Source organism: Podarcis liolepis, assembly GCF_965112155.1.
Source record: "Podarcis liolepis genome assembly, chromosome: 1".
NCBI lineage: Eukaryota > Metazoa > Chordata > Lepidosauria > Squamata > Lacertidae > Podarcis > Podarcis liolepis.
Window position 1 is genome coordinate 74,829,800 of NC_139554.1, and position 15,410 is coordinate 74,845,209.

General features: G+C 49.6%; 1 protein-coding gene across 1 annotated transcript in view; it reads right to left on the reverse strand.

The window, feature by feature from the left end:
* Positions 1-924: 924 nt before the first annotated feature.
* SYT8 (synaptotagmin 8) overlaps positions 925-15,410 on the reverse strand; it is a 26,085-nt gene continuing 11,599 nt past the window's right edge. Inside the window, exons 7-9 of the mRNA XM_083490235.1 lie at positions 4,200-4,317; positions 3,134-3,267; positions 925-1,616 (exon numbers count right to left, since the gene is read on the reverse strand). Coding sequence (XP_083346361.1) covers positions 1,383-1,616; positions 3,134-3,267; positions 4,200-4,317 — 486 coding nt within the window. The 3' untranslated portion in view covers positions 925-1,382. The remainder of the gene's footprint in view (positions 1,617-3,133; positions 3,268-4,199; positions 4,318-15,410) is intronic.

The following is a 15,410-nucleotide window of genomic DNA, read 5'->3' on the forward strand; positions in this document are numbered from 1 at the left end:
CACACAGATCTCGTTTCAGATCCCCATAACTCGCAAATCAATAGTCAATTAGTTTTTGTTACAATTTACTTTTGTGAGTAGGGACCACTCCCACTATTGAAACTTTTACTGGCCAGAGTTCTTGGTGTGCTTTTTTCTTGGTATACTCTAAGGAGCAGGCACACATACACCTGATTATTACAGAAAAGAAAGTACTCCATGCAGCTCATCATTAAACTGTGAACTCGCTCCCCCAGGAGGCAGTGAAGACCACCAACTTGGATGGTTTTAAAAGAGGATTAGACAAATCATGGAAGAGAGGGCTATCAGTGGCTACTAACCATAATGGCTATGCTCTGCCTCCGCAGGCAGAGGCAATGATGCCTCTGGGTACCAGTTGCTGGAAACCACAGGGAAAGAGGAAGAGTGCTCTTGTGCTTGGGACTTTCTTGTGGGTTTCCCTTAAGCATCTGGCTGGCCACTGTGAGAACAGGATGCTGGACTAGATGGGCCATTGGCCTGATCCAGCAGGCTCTTATGTCCTCTGAAAAACCTGTCTAAAATACCTAGCAGCAATGTGGAAAGGAGAATTTATTTGATTCTTTCGATTTAACCTGTCTCTTTTTATTTAGCAAGCTGTTTGTTAGTAGCTATATATATATATATATATACAGTGGTACCTTGGGTTAAGAACTTAATTCTTTCTGGAGGTCTGTTCTTAACCTGAAACTGTTCTTAACCTGAAGCACCACTTTAGCTAAGGGAGCCTCCTCCTACTGCTGCTGCACGATTTCTGTTCTCATCCTGAAGCAAAGTTCTTAACCCGAGGTACTATTTCTGGGTTGGCAGCATTTGTAACCTGAAGCGTATGTAACCTGAAGCGTATGTAACCCGAGGTACCACTGTGTATGTGTGTGTGTGTGTGTGTGTATATGCATATATATATATGCATGTGTGGGTGTGTTCCCTGATTTTTAAGATTTTTAACATGGGCAATGAGCATTGATTGCAAATATGTTTATAGGCCCGGTGGAAATTCCTGCTCCACACATGTCCGCACATGGCCTTCCGCACATCCTGTTAGCAGCATCGCTTTAAATCCAAGCTAGTACAGCCTTGTGAATCTTGTGTGCTTCTCTTTGTCATGAAGAAACAGTGACTGCATTTCATGGTGATGGGTTGTAGACACATACACACATTTGGATTCCCACTCATCCAAGATAAATATCCTTTAGAGTCTGAGTTCAAGCAAAGAGCGATCAATATTCTCCTTCAGAACACTTTTGACTAAGTGATCATGATGCTACACTGTGATTTCTGCTACCAGCTGCTCCTTTGAAAACTTTTCCTACTAGCCAAGCACACTGGCGTTATCTTCTCCAGTGGAGAGGTTTGTTTTGTTCTTAGCTGTTTGGTAGGGGCAGCTTGAAGCGAGTCTTCAGTCCCAGGGTTTTGTCAACGTCTTCCGCGGGCTGCAAGCTGTGCCACTGTGCCACAGGCCTGCGAGGATTGGCCAGCATATCCGACCAGTGACGTAGCTGGTTGCCTGTTGCTCGGCAGCTGAGAAACAGCTTCCCAATCTGGTCATCTTTGGACACTTTGTCACGATCCCAGACAGAAATCACCAGGTCCACATTCTGGAAAGAAGACACAAAGCAATGAGATGAGAGGATAGAAAGAAGCAGGGGGCAGTACGGAAGCTTTGAGGAATATGTATTCTTTTTAGGAAGCATATGCCCAGTGTGGACCTCCAGGTACATTAAAGTAGTTTTAACACTGAGTGGGGAGAGCTTTATCACACTGCAGACACGATGTACCACATATCCTCCTCTTTCCATAAGGTTGCCTCTGTACTGTTATGTTCTCTAGATCAGGGATCAGGAACCTGTAGCCCTCTAATGTCCATCAACTCCAGCCAGCCAGGGAGTTGTAGTCCAGCAACATCTGGCGGGCCACAGGTTCCCCATGTCAGGAGCTTGCCCTAGTCTCGAGTAGGACCCTGGCAGAGACACATGCCCGACTGGCATGTTCTCTCCCTCCTGGTTGATCGTTCAGGAGCTCCATAAGCTTTCTTCTGCCCGAACATCACAGCTACCGATGCCAACAGACATCAGCACACTTAGGGATCTGCAGAGTCTTTGCAGCTTGTGTAACAGACCTCAGCAACTCAGCATTTTGGCTAATCTACTTTATTTACACATAAACACACATGGAGCACTGCAACATGGCTCCCTCTCTCTCTAGCATCAGATAGCAAAGAGAGAGAACAAACGACAATAGTCCCACTTCACGGAACACAGCAACACAAACATCCTGTCTCCGTCACATCCCACTCTGTGGAGTCAAAACATATACCGTCATGTGACAGACAACAATCCCATGACTGCAATCATGGAGCAGGAACTCTAACACCCCACCCCTGCTTTGGATTTTATAGGAGCGGCATGGAATTTATCTATTTGCACTGTGGGAAATGTTTAAAGGCCACCATCACGTCATTAGTACCAATTATCACCCAACTGTTCCAGGACGTTGGACATACCAGTTACCATCCAACTGTCAGCCCCAACCCCAAACAGGAAACAACTGCACCGTAAGAACCTATGCCATTGGCCATGTCCCCATGGCGGTAGGCCTTTAAACTTTGCACCAATGCCATGGGTTGAATCCATGGGAAAGCAGCCCCCATGATGCTGCAGAAATCATAGAAAGCTATCTTGCCGTTGGTCAGGCCCTTGGTCCACCTAGCTCAGTATGCTGATTGGCAGCAGCTCTTCAGAGTTTCAGACGGGTCTGTCCTAGCCTGCATGCAAAGCAGATGCTCCACCACTGAGCTACAGCTTCGCACCATTAATGCAGGTGTTGTATGGCTAGATATGAATATGGTGTTGAGATTCTTTTATTTGTAAGTTTTTGTGTAAGTTTTCCTATGTGCAAAATAATTATGAGCCTTTGTTAGAGAAGGAGAGGCTCAGTAACAGATATGCAATAGCAAGAACAGCTGTAGCCATCAAAGCTTATTTCAGTGTAACAAGAGAAGTGCTCGTAGCAGATCCTCTGCACAGGCAACAAGCAAAGATGTCTAGGTTAATGCTAATTCCCTAGAAACATGTGTCTGCCATGAAATGGTGCCTTCTGGACAGAGGAAACATACCTGGATCAAGCTGAGGGGCACTTCAAAAACAAATGCCTCATTGAAGTAGGGATGTAATGTGTTTTTCTTTACACTTGTCTTCTTCTTCTTCCATCTCTTTTTGTTCAGAATAAGCTGCACTTTGACATAGGGATCTGGGATGGAGGAGGGAGAGGGGAAAGTCAGAAACTGTTGACAGTCTGAAGAAGGAATCTATATATTCCTACAATATAAGGGGGCTGGGCTGAATAAGGTCTCTTTCTGAGGTTTTTATAAACCAAGTTAATTCAAAATGGAACCATTTTCCACAAGACCCCAACCTTACAAAGGGTTTCCTATCACCACATCCCAGGCTTTTGGACTTTCATCACACATCCTAACTCAGGAGCAGGGAACCTGCGGCTCTCCAGATGTTGCTGGTCTCCAGTGCCCATCAGCCCCAGCAACGCTGCAAGAGATGATGGGAGTTGTAGTCCAGCAACATCTGGGGGGATACAAGTTCCCCACCCCTCTCCTAGCTCCTTCACCACCACTTAGCTTTGCCAGCAGCTAGTGGTACAGTGTCTAGGACTCGGTGTTGGGTTTGGAGTAGGAACCCAGGTTCAAATCTCTTGCTCGTGAAACGTGTTGAATGGTCTTGTTGAGCCTTGGATTCAGCCTGTCCTTCGTTAAAGGGTCACCCTGAGACTAAACTGCTGTTCTGATATATTTTGGAGGAGGCAGGGATAATTCCTTGCTAGTTTCTAAAAAATAAGACTCACTCAGATTTGACACAGTTCCCTTATCTTAAGATGTAAATCTTTGCCCTAAAGTATTGTTCCAGCAGCGTGATCTGAATATCAGCAGCAGCAGACAAGCACATTCTCTGCCATGGCACAAGAGATAGGTGTGCAGCTCTTATGATCAAGGCATCTTTCTTATTTTCAAGGGCAGTGGGAAGTCAGGGCAAGCTAGCTGGCAAGGTGTCCTCCAGGTTACAGTAGGTCAAAGATTATCGTAGACTTCCAGACTTCGTTTGAGGGGGCCCTACATCTATTTCACATCCCTTCACTTTGAACAGTGAGCTCCAGCTATCCTTTCCCATTACCTGACAGGCCGTGTGCATCCATCCGCTTGAGCTTTTTGGCTTCCACGATGACCACAGTTAATTTGCTGGTGCTGGGAACATATCGGAGTGAGAAGCAAATCTCCCCAAGGCGCTCTTGCTGTTACAAGAAGAAAAAGGCAGGAGGAAGGAGGAAGATTAAATATAATTTTTTTCAACCCACTGACAAACGAAGAGCAGAAACTGAAGGCCCAATTGTGGAGTGTCCAAGTCTCAAAGCTGCCTGGAAGCCATGATCACTGTCCTTCAAAGTCCTTTCCCTGACCTCAGAAGAAGATAGGACAGTTGTGATGAGACAGAGATGAAAGAAGGGCTCTCCAACTATGCATAGAGATGCTCTCCTCTCAAATCAAATTGATTCCACACCATTTCCCCCCAATCTAAATGGACTCTCCTATGAAGCTGTTATTAGCCACACTAGGGGGGAAATTACAGGAAGGAACCAAACATGTACTTGTCTCTATCCGCTACCTCAGGCAGGGCTGACAGCAGTTTTGGCTAAGGGGGTGATTTAGTTCTAGAAAATGTCATGGATTCCCCTTTGGCAGCACCAGTAACTCTGATCAAAACTGAAGCAGCCCATGGCTATTTAAAAGTTGGGAGGGATCGCCCACATGACATCTGTATTGGCTGGAAACACTATTCCATGTGGGCATTTAGAGTATAATACCGCTTCTGTTCTAAGGGCATGTACAACCATACCTTGGGGGGGGGGGTTGCCATATAGTTTTCTTCCACAAGATGAAAATGATTTTCCCCCTTTACTTCAGAGCAATTTGAATGCTGATTCAACCATCTGTCTTGTCATTCCCCACCCCCAGGCAAGAAGCCTGCCTTCCTATTTTATCAATATTGTACCACCTGCTAGTTTATTTGATGGAATGTTCTTTCATTGCCTTAATTTTTATTTATTTAAACAAACCACAATATATATTTTTAAGTTGAAACACTTTCTTGGGAATGTGAGTTTGCAATGTCACAGGAATCAACCAATCACCACTGTGCACAAGCAGCTTCTGCTACAGACCAAGAGAATCAGTGTTCTCAGAATTTGATTCTAGAGGAAACAAGGACCCCTCCAGACATCCTTTTCATTGTGTATTGAGGATGAGATGTGGTATCAGGGTGCCCATGTGCGATTCTGCTTTTAATGCTATTTGCTCCTGAAAAAGTTTTGCTTCATTTTTTAGCATGTAACATAGCTTTCTGTTGACATACAAGCAGTTTTCCACAGGAGAAAAATTCCATTTGGGGATGGGGGTGTCCCATTGTTGTTGTGATAAAGTGTCACAGTGCCCCTCCAGATGGCAACACAGTCGTACCTTGGTTTTTGAACAGAATGCGTTCTGAAAGTCCGTCCGACTTCCAAAACATTTGGAAACCAAGGTGCAGCTTCCGATTGGCTGTAGGAGTGTCCTGCAGCCAATCAGAAGCCTCAGAAGCCTTGAAAGCTGTGCTGGACAATTGGCTTCCAAGGCAAAGTTTGCAAACCAGAACACCTACTTCCGGGTTTGCGGCATTCAGTATAAACCCACCCCGAGTGCACTATTGTTACATCAAGGTCATGTTGCAGAATACACCCACCCAAAAAAACCCACAATGGTTTGGGAAAAGAGTACATTGGCCTCAGCTTTCTAATTATGTTAGGTCTTTGCACAACCTAAGCTGTTGTATCCTATCTGCTATTTTCACTACATAGTGCTCTCTAGACCAGGTCTGGGGTCAAATGTAACCCTCTAGTATGCTTTATCTAGCCCTCAAGACTCTCCCCAGAGCACCGCTCTTTGACTGCTTTGGGTTGGCTGGAAAGTGTCCTTCAACTCTGATGACCCTACTTGCTCGACAGGATGGAGAATTGTGTGTGTGTGTGTAAATGAGGCTACTGCACAAAGATAGCATTCATGTTTATTGTACCGCCCACTTTTGCCTCTGGCCCCAGCCATCATTGGTCTGTGGATCCCAGAAGGTTGTTCAGAAGGGAATGTAGCCCTTGGGCTGAATAACATTCCCAACATTCTGCTCAAGAGGAATATACAAGTTCCACAGCAGTAATCAGAAAATAAGAATTGCCTTGCTAGGGCCAAGATACTATCAAACTCATTTCTCTGCCTACAGTAGCTACCAGCCAGGAGCCATGGGGAATTCTCAAGTAGCGCATGATCATTTTTTTCAATTAAAGCTTCCTTAGCCTTTCCTCAACGGTTCGGGGTAATAAAGATGTGCTTCAGAAAGCCAGTGTGATTTCAGCCTTGCTTTTGCCCTCTGCTGTTCATTGTAAATGCCTTTGGCTATATACAATAAATTGTTTGATTGATTGAGAAAGCCAGTTTTATCCTGAGGCACATTGGCATTTGCTATCACCAAACAATTAATCATTGAAACTCAGTTGTCTGAAGGAATGTCATGAGCAATAGATGACATGACTACTGCTCTTTGGACAAAATGGTAAATGTTAATGAAACGCCTGTGGGCATTGCTTCTTACAACCCTTCAGAGTGCCTAATGTTCCACTGTTTGGGATACACCTATTCATGTTCACTTACTATAGATTAGTTATGTGTTAAATACAATTAAACTACATTTCATAATCCGAAATAGTATGAATGCAGGATACATGATCATGGGAGAGGTGAGGCATATGGACCCAGAGGGAAGTAGCTACTCTAGGTTGATTCACACATCCTGCTTACATCTGCCTTTGCATACAGTGGTCTACTTGCTGACACATTCCCTCCCTTGTTGTTGGTATGCCCTTATTTAGCCCAAGGATGGAGAACCTATGGCTCTCCAGATGTTGCATCATCTCCTACCATTGGCCATGCGCTGGCTGTGACTGACAGAAGCAGGAGCCAAACAACTTCTGGAGGGCCCCAGTGCACCATCCCTGATCCAGCCCTTCCTTGTTCCTCTATATAGCCTCTAGGCAGCGAACTATTGATGAGACAGTTCCCTCTAGAAAGTGTCAGTTCCTGGGAGGCACTTTGCTCCTGTGACTCAAAGGGACCTCAGATTGACTTTATATGGCCAGCTCAGCTTGTGGCAGCCACAGGTTTGTGTCAAGGAGGCTCTGTGCATTCTGGACAACTTCAGCTTGTCTGTACATACTTAGAATTAATGAACAGGTCTTCCTTCCAGACTTTATCATCCAGATATACTAGATATGACCAATATTAGCAGTGCTGTTAAAGCTGAAAATGGCTCTCTAGCTACTTGTCTGAGCTAGAAGTGATCCAGTTGTCAATCTGGGCACTTCTTAATTAGTTAGTTCTATAAGAGAATGAAAGCAGAAACAAGTTTTGTAAAAATATTTTGACTTAAATAATAATTATATATTGTGTGCCTGTTCCCAAACCCTTACGACAATAAGTAGCTGGATATAAAGTTAGAGCTTGGTTTTATCCCAGCGGCATAAGTAGAAGAAATCTCTTGCTGCTGTTGGCAATCCTGCAGCCATGCAGACATTCCTTTTAACAACATCCATTCATTACATCCCCTTCCATGCTTGGCAAAGCCTTGTATTTAAAGAAACAGATTTGAAATATTATATAATACAAAAAAATGCATACAAGTATGTACAGTCACTGAGCAACTTCTGTTTGTCCTCATATACTTAAAACTGATGGACAAGGCTTCCTTGTATAGGGGTTTCCCTATAATTTCAGTCTTGGAACATATCTTTTTGGAAATTGCATGCTGACCACACCCCTTTTTGATAGTATTCTCAGACAAGGTATTTTAGAAAGTGTTTAACAGTTATAGCCTATTTACAGGTAGGTAGCCGTGTTGGTCTGCCGTAGTCAAAACAAAATAAAAAAAATCCTTCCAGTAGCACCTTAGACAAACTTAGTTGGTCTCTAAGGTACTACTGAAATAATTTTGTTTATTTTGTTTCAGTTATAGCCTATGCTGCTTTGTTTCTGGCCATAGCCTCTCCTTCACCCCTGGCTTTGCCTTGCATCCTGTTTTGCTGCCTCACAAAAGTTGAATGTGCAGCAAACACGCTATGTCATACTTTGTTTTTCAAAACCTCTACAAAACAGAATGGAAAAAAAAAGACTTTGGTTTTATCAGAACCAAAATTAGAATTGATGTTTTGGCACAGTGTTCTCAGACTGCAAAGGATTTGCATTCCAACCTACAAAAAAATTTAGCACAATTTGCAACATACGCCACCCTGCAAGTGGCAGAAATTATATAACTTCCAGTATGGCAAACTCCTTATGTAATCAACTTATATAATGAAGCGTGTATAATTAGAGCATTTTTTGATTGGATGTCATTGGTCAAATCAGTTGATATTGTGACTAAATGGATCCATTTGGCATTTTCTTTTCACAGAATTTCAAGCTAACAACATACCCTTTTTGTGATGTGATATTTTGATGGAAGAAGTTTCTTTATCCTGTACATTGATCTGTAGGCTTGCCCCAGCAGGTTTTGCAAGGGCATGGGGGAATGAGCAATAACTCCCCTCTGAACATTGTGCAGCCTGGCCCTACGTTGTTGCTTCAGCTGGCACAGCAGAAGTGAAAACCTGTGCCAAACTAGCTAAGTTGGCATCCTTGGCAAAGGCAGGTGTTGCTGCACAGCATAGGACTAAGTCACAACATCAAAAAACACTGTTGTGTTGTCCATACCATGTTCAGAATCACAGTCTGAGCATATCTGCTCAGTTATCCATGCCCAGGTAACCACCAAGTTAGACTACTGTATGTGCAGCCGCCTTTGAAGACAGCAATTAGTGCAGAATAAGTGGGATTGCACCTATGCTATGCTAAGCCAACTACATAGGCTCCCAGCCTGTTTCCCAATTTAAAATGCTGCTTTTGACCTTTAAAGCACTTCGTGGCATAGGATAAGGGTACTATCTCCTCATGAACCTAATCATACATACAGATCTTCAGTAGAGGGCTTCCTGTGGCTGCTTATCATCTGAGGACCTGAAAGGGCCTTCTCAGTGGTAGCATCTGTCAGAGCTGCTTCCAGATCCTAGCTCACAGAGGATCACGCTAGCCAGCGGTCACTTGTAAAAGTCTTTTATTGAGTTACAGTTTCCATTCTCAAGCTGCTGCGCGCAGCTCTACGTCTTAAGGGTTAGACCGGCGAAGCTCCGTCTGAGTCTCCGCCCCCTGTACACCAACTTAATACCCTAGCCTTACTCCACCTTTTCCGCCTGACTGTTCTTCTCTGGGTCCCTCTGCCCCCCGGGGTCTCTTCCTTCCGGGATTCTTCTGACGCCGACCCCCCGGACCCTCCTGTCTCCTTGCGCCGGGCTTTAGGACCTGGCTCCCTTTCCGGGCTGCTTACTGCGCCACCTTCCTGTGCATTTGAACTTGGCGCGCGCGCCCAACCTTCCACTTTCCGTCTGACCGTTTCTTCGCTCCCCGATGGAGGTGTGGCCACTCCTGACTCGTGCCCTCCCTCCTGTTGTGAGCTGCCAGTGCTTGATACCTGACGCCCTTCCTCTCCCCTGCTCTCTGTTGGTGACGCTGGTCCCGATTTCCAACTGCTCCCCTCTGAGCCCCCTCTGGCCCTTTCTTCCTGGGGTGTCCCCCTAGGCTCCCCCCTTGCCCTGGCCACTGGTGCTCCTTTCTGTGAATCTTCTGATTCACTGGAAAGACTCGGAGATCTCGGGTCGTCGTCATCACTCATCTTTTCTTCTGCCTCCTCCCCCTCACTCTCTGTTTCCTCCCTTGCCCTTGCCTCTGCTCCTGAACCCCTGACATCCATCCCCCCCTCGAAGCCCCCTCTTCCCCCCTCCCCTCCTTCCGGTGCGCGAGCTGGGTGCTGCCGTGTCAGGGGGACGAATGTCGGATACAGTTCGCTTCCCGTGGCGGGCCTCCATCTGAAGTCTTCCGGTTCTTCCTCCCTGCTCTCGTCGACGACGGTCACCTCCACTTCCATCTCTGTGCCGCCGTGCTCGAAACCCGGGTCGTCCCCGAATACGTCCATGTCCGTCTCTCCCTCGTTTCCTTCTGGGGACGTGGCTCGTCCTGGACCCTCCAGCCACTTTCTGCGCCACTGCTCCTCTGGTCTATCGTCCCACCAATACGAGGGTTCTGAGGCAGATCCCGAGGGTGACCCCTCCGGGGAACGGGCGTCTCGTGTCGGTTCCTCGTCCGAGTCGAACCCCTGGAACGTGCTGGCTGAAAGCGTGGGCGTGAAAAGCCAGTCGTCGAAAAAGTCTGCTGGCATGGGCCTATGTGGGAAGAGGGCATGAAACTCTTCTTTGAGCAGAGGTTCGTCTAAAGCGTAGCCCGGCACCCAGCTGTTGGCACTGGCCGGGGTGCCCTCCTTGGCGAGAAGGTATTCTACCCCCTCTTCCCCCCATCTGGAGTCCAAAATCTCCATGACTTCGTTGATGTGCTCCTCCTGTGCCACTCCCCCTTGCTCGGTTCTCTCTCGGAGCGGACTCGGTGCCGTTCCTGGTTCCTGAAACCTGTGAGGTGCCTTGTAGGGAGTGAGCACCGATCTGTGGAACACCGGATGCATCCTGGAGCCCTCCGGAAGCGCCAGCCTGAAAGCCACCGGGTTGACCTGCTCTTCGACTTGGTAGGGCCCCAGTTGTTTATGCCCTAGTTTCTTCTTCGCCAACGACCTGGCCGGCACTGCGTGGGCTGCCAACCAGACCCAGTCTCCCACATGGATCTCTTCGCCAACCCTTCTGTGTTTGTCCGCTTGTACCTTGTATGCGTGTTTAGCCAGCTCCAGGTGCCGCCGCAGCTGATCGTGGACTTCCTGCAACTCCGATGCGAACGCATCTGCTGTCTGCGGCTCCCCCTCCCCCATTCTTTCCAGTCCCGGGAAGGTTCTGGGGTGCCTCCCGTTGTTGGCGAAGAGCGGCGTGACCCCCGTGGACACGTGCTTCGTGTTGTTGTAGGCGAACTCGGCGAGAGGCAGGTAATCCACCCACGTCGCAGGCTGTTGATTCGCATAACATCTCAGGTACTGCTGCATGATGGCATTGACCCGCTCCGCTTGCCCGTTGGTCTGCGGGTGTCTAGCCGACGCCAGGTTGATCTTGACGTTCAGGAAGCCCATCAGCTTCTGCCAGAAGTTTGAGATGAACTGCCGCCCCCGGTCGGACAGTATAGACCGCGGCAGACCGTGAACCCTGAACACGTGATCTATGAACAGTTTGGCGGTTTGTTCCGCCGTGGCCACCTTCGCACACGGAATGAAATGTGCCATCTTGGAGAACAAGTCCACCACCACTAGCACTGCCGTCTTGCCCCTCGAGCTGGGCAGATCCGTGACAAAGTCCAGGGCCACTCTCTCCCACGGTTCGAACGGGGTTTGCAGCGGTTCCAGCAGTCCCGCCGGCGGTCTGTGTACTGGTTTGGCCCTCTGGCAGGTGTCACACCTCGCCACGTAGTCCGCGACCTCCCCTCTCATTCTGGGCCACCAGAAGTCCCTGGCGACTAATTCTATCGTCTTCTCTGTGCCAAAGTGCCCGGCAGTGGGTGCGTCGTGCAGCTGCTGCAGTACCTTGGCGCGAAGATCGTCCCCCGGCACGTAGATGGCCCCTTTACGGAGGAGTAATCCATCACGAACTTGGAACTCGCCGGTCGCCGCCGTGCCCCTTTGCGCCTCTGCCATCTTGGCTCGCGCGAAGGTGTCATCCCGCAGCGCTCTCCTTACCGCATCCAGGTCAACTGTCGCCGAAGCGCACGCCCACACCGTCAGTGCGAAGATGTGCATGGCAGCCGCTGGCGTCGCCTCCTCCACGTACTGTGGTTTACGGGATAGGGCATCCGCCATGACGTTGGTGTCCCCCAGGACATACTCTATTCGGAAGTCGAAGTTCGCAAAGAATTCGGCCCAACGTATCTGCCTCTGGTTCAGGAACTGCGCCGTGCGCCAGTGCTCCAGATTCTTGTGGTCCGTGCAGACCTGCACCGTGTGCTTGGCGCCGATCAGGAAGTGCCTCCACGCCTTGAACGCAGCATGAATGGCAAGCAACTCCCTGTCCCAGATGGTGTAGTTCTGTTCAGACTTGCTGAGCTTCCTGGAGTAAAACGCTCCCGGCCTCCAGGCCCCCTTCGGGTCTTGCTGCAACAGGATTGCTCCCACGGCTCTGTCCGAAGCGTCCGTCTCCACCCTCATAGGCCTGCTGGGGTTGACATGCAACAGCTGCTCTTCCGACGCGAAGAGACGCTTGAGTGCCTGAAAAGACTGCTCCGCCCGCTCCGTCCAGATGAACTTCTTTTTCTTGGAGCTGAGCGTGTCTGTGATGGCCGCTGTCTGCATCGCAAACCCCTTGATAAACTTGCGATAGAAGTTCGCAAAGCCAACAAACCGCTGGACCTCCTTCCGGTTGCGCGGGCTCTTCCAGTCCAACACGGCACGAACCTTGGCGCTGTCCATGGCGAGCCCCTTGTCTGACAACCTGTAGCCCAGGAAATCCACCTCCGTCACGTCGAACTGGCACTTTTCCAGCTTGGCGTAAAGCCTATGCTGCTGTAGTCTGCTCAGCACCTCCTTGACATGTCTGTCGTGATCCTGCTGCGATTCAGAAAATATCAGGATGTCATCCAAGAAGCAGACGCACGTCTTGTAGAGTAGCCCCGCCAGCACGTGATGCATGAAAGCTTGGAAACAGTGGGAGCCATTTTGCAATCCAAAAGGCATAACTCTGTATTCGTAGGTGCCCAGGGGCGTGAACATGGCTGTCTTCCACTCATCACCCTCCCGCATGCGAATGAGGTTGTACGCCCCACGCAGGTCCAACTTGGTGAACACGCGGCCCTTGCGTACCGTCGCGAGGAGGTCGTCGATCCTGGGCATGGGGAAGTCCGATGGCTTGGTCACACTGTTCAAGATCCGGTAGTCCACTACGAGCCTTTTTTGGGGCGTGTCCTTCTTCTTAACAAAGAATACAGGACTGCCTCCCACCGCCTTGGACTCTCTGATGAAGCCGCGCTCCAAATTATGATCTATGAACTCCTTGAGTTCCTGTAGTTCGTCCTCAGACATGGAATACAGCTTCCCTTTGGGCAGCGCCGCCCCTGGCAGTAGGTCAATCTTGCAGTCATATGATCTGTGGGGGGGTAGCTTATCCGCTTCCTTCTCGCAGAAGACCTCCAAAAATCCCGCGTATTTGTGGGGGATTGCTTGCAGCGTCCCCAGCTGCAGCTGCGCTTCCTCCTCCTCTCCCTCCAGCCGGGGCAGAATGCAGTGTTCAGCGCAGTATGATGAGCCAAAGACTAGCTGCCGCTGGTACCAAGCCAACGTCGGACTGTGTCTGTCCAGCCAACTCATGCCCAAGACAATAGGCGTGTCCGACAGTCTGGTGACATTAAAACTGATGATTTCCCTGTGATTTCCAAGTCGCATCACCATTGGTGGTGTTTGCTTCACCACCTGCCCCCCTAGCAGCTCCCTGCCATCCACCGTGACGACCTGCAGGGGCAGCGTGGCAGGCAGCAGCTGTATAGCGTGTTTATCGACAAAGTCCTGCCCTATAAAGTCCGCATTGCTTCCTGAGTCAATGGTGATTGGCACGTCCATGGTGAGGCCATTGGGTAGCTGGAGCGATGCGGTGAGCCTCACCACTGGTTTGGGTGGGAGGGGGTCTGTGGGCTGCAAAATCTCTGGGGACTGCTTCAATGACACGTCTGGCTGGGCCCCAGTGCCTCTCTCTCCAGCCAGACTCCGTCGTTTCCCTGCTGTGGTTCCCCTTGCTGAGTTGCTGCAGTTACCATTGCTGAGGCTGCAGTGTGCTTGTGGAGCCTCTGGGGACACTCTTTCGCCAAGTGCTGCGGACTTTCGCAGATGTAACACTTCCTGTTCCCTCTAGGAGGCTTCGCCTTGACTGCTCCCGGTGCTGTGGCTCTGGTTGCTGACTGAGCCCTGGCACCGCCAACCTCCATCGGTTCCGCTCCCCCTCCTGGCGGAGGCGTGGATTGCGCACGCGCAGCTTCCCTGGGAACGAAGGAGAACCCTCTCGCTGGTTCGCGCCCTCCACGTCCTTCGTCCCTGCTCCATGGACGTTCCTCCAGCCGCACTCCCACCGCCAGCGCCCTCTGAACGACCTCCTGCGTGGTCCGGGGTCTCTCCCCCCTTGCAATTTCGTCTTTAACCGCACTGTTCAAGCCTTCCCAAAATAGATCTCTGACTGGAGCTGAATCTCTGTCCCATTCCAAGGCACTGACTAATGCAAAAAAGCGGGCATGGTACTGTCTTACGCTGGCCCTCCCTTGCTTCAGCCCATGCACCTCCTTCCGGGCAAGATCCACGTCTATGCTAGATAAAAAGCAGCCATCCATCGCTTTAATAAAGGCATCCGCGGTCTGGAGCGCTGGATCCTTATCTCTCCACAAATTGCGCAGCCATGCTTTAGCATCTCCATGCAAATGGGACATGATAAATCCCACCTTCTCTTGCTCATCTCTAAAGTCTTTGTCCAGCAGTTGCAGTGCACACTGTACATCTGCTCTAAAGTTGGGGTACAGTTGTAAATTCCCATCAAAGTGAGAGACTAGACCGCCTGTTCTTCTCCCCAACCCAATCCCCTCCGGTTTGGGTGTCAGTTGCCCTTGCTTCGTAAGCACTTCCAACCTGACCTGGAGATCCCTGTAGGCGGCAGCTGCGTCCTCCTCTCTCTTCCTGGATGCAAGTATTTCGGCATTCAGACGTGTCACCGCTTCTCTGAGTTCTCCTATCTGCTGTTCGGCCGTCATCTTGTCTGCCGTTCGTGAGCTGAGTCGTAGGCACCCTCCTTCTCCTCTGTCCGCGAGGCTGTAGATGCCCACAACGTGAGACGGAGCTTACTGTCAGAGCTGCTTCCAGATCCTAGCTCACAGAGGATCACGCTAGCCAGCGGTCACTTGTAAAAGTCTTTTATTGAGTTACAGTTTCCATTCTCAAGCTGCTGCGCGCAGCTCTACGTCTTAAGGGTTAGACCGGCGAAGCTCCGTCTGAGTCTCCGCCCCCTGTACACCAACTTAATACCCTAGCCCAGTGTTTCCCAACCTTTTTTGGGCAACGGCACACCTGTTTAATGAAAAAAATCTCGCGGCACACCACCATTACAGCCCCGTGACGTCAGCGCGCAGCGTCACGGCGGGAGGGACGCACGAAAGTGAAAGTTTTTTCCCTCCCCCTTGCCGGGGAACCTCCAAGCTTTGGGGGTGGGAGGAGGCAGCAGAGCGAGGGACTGAGGGACGGCGGCAACTGAGGCGGCGGCGGCTG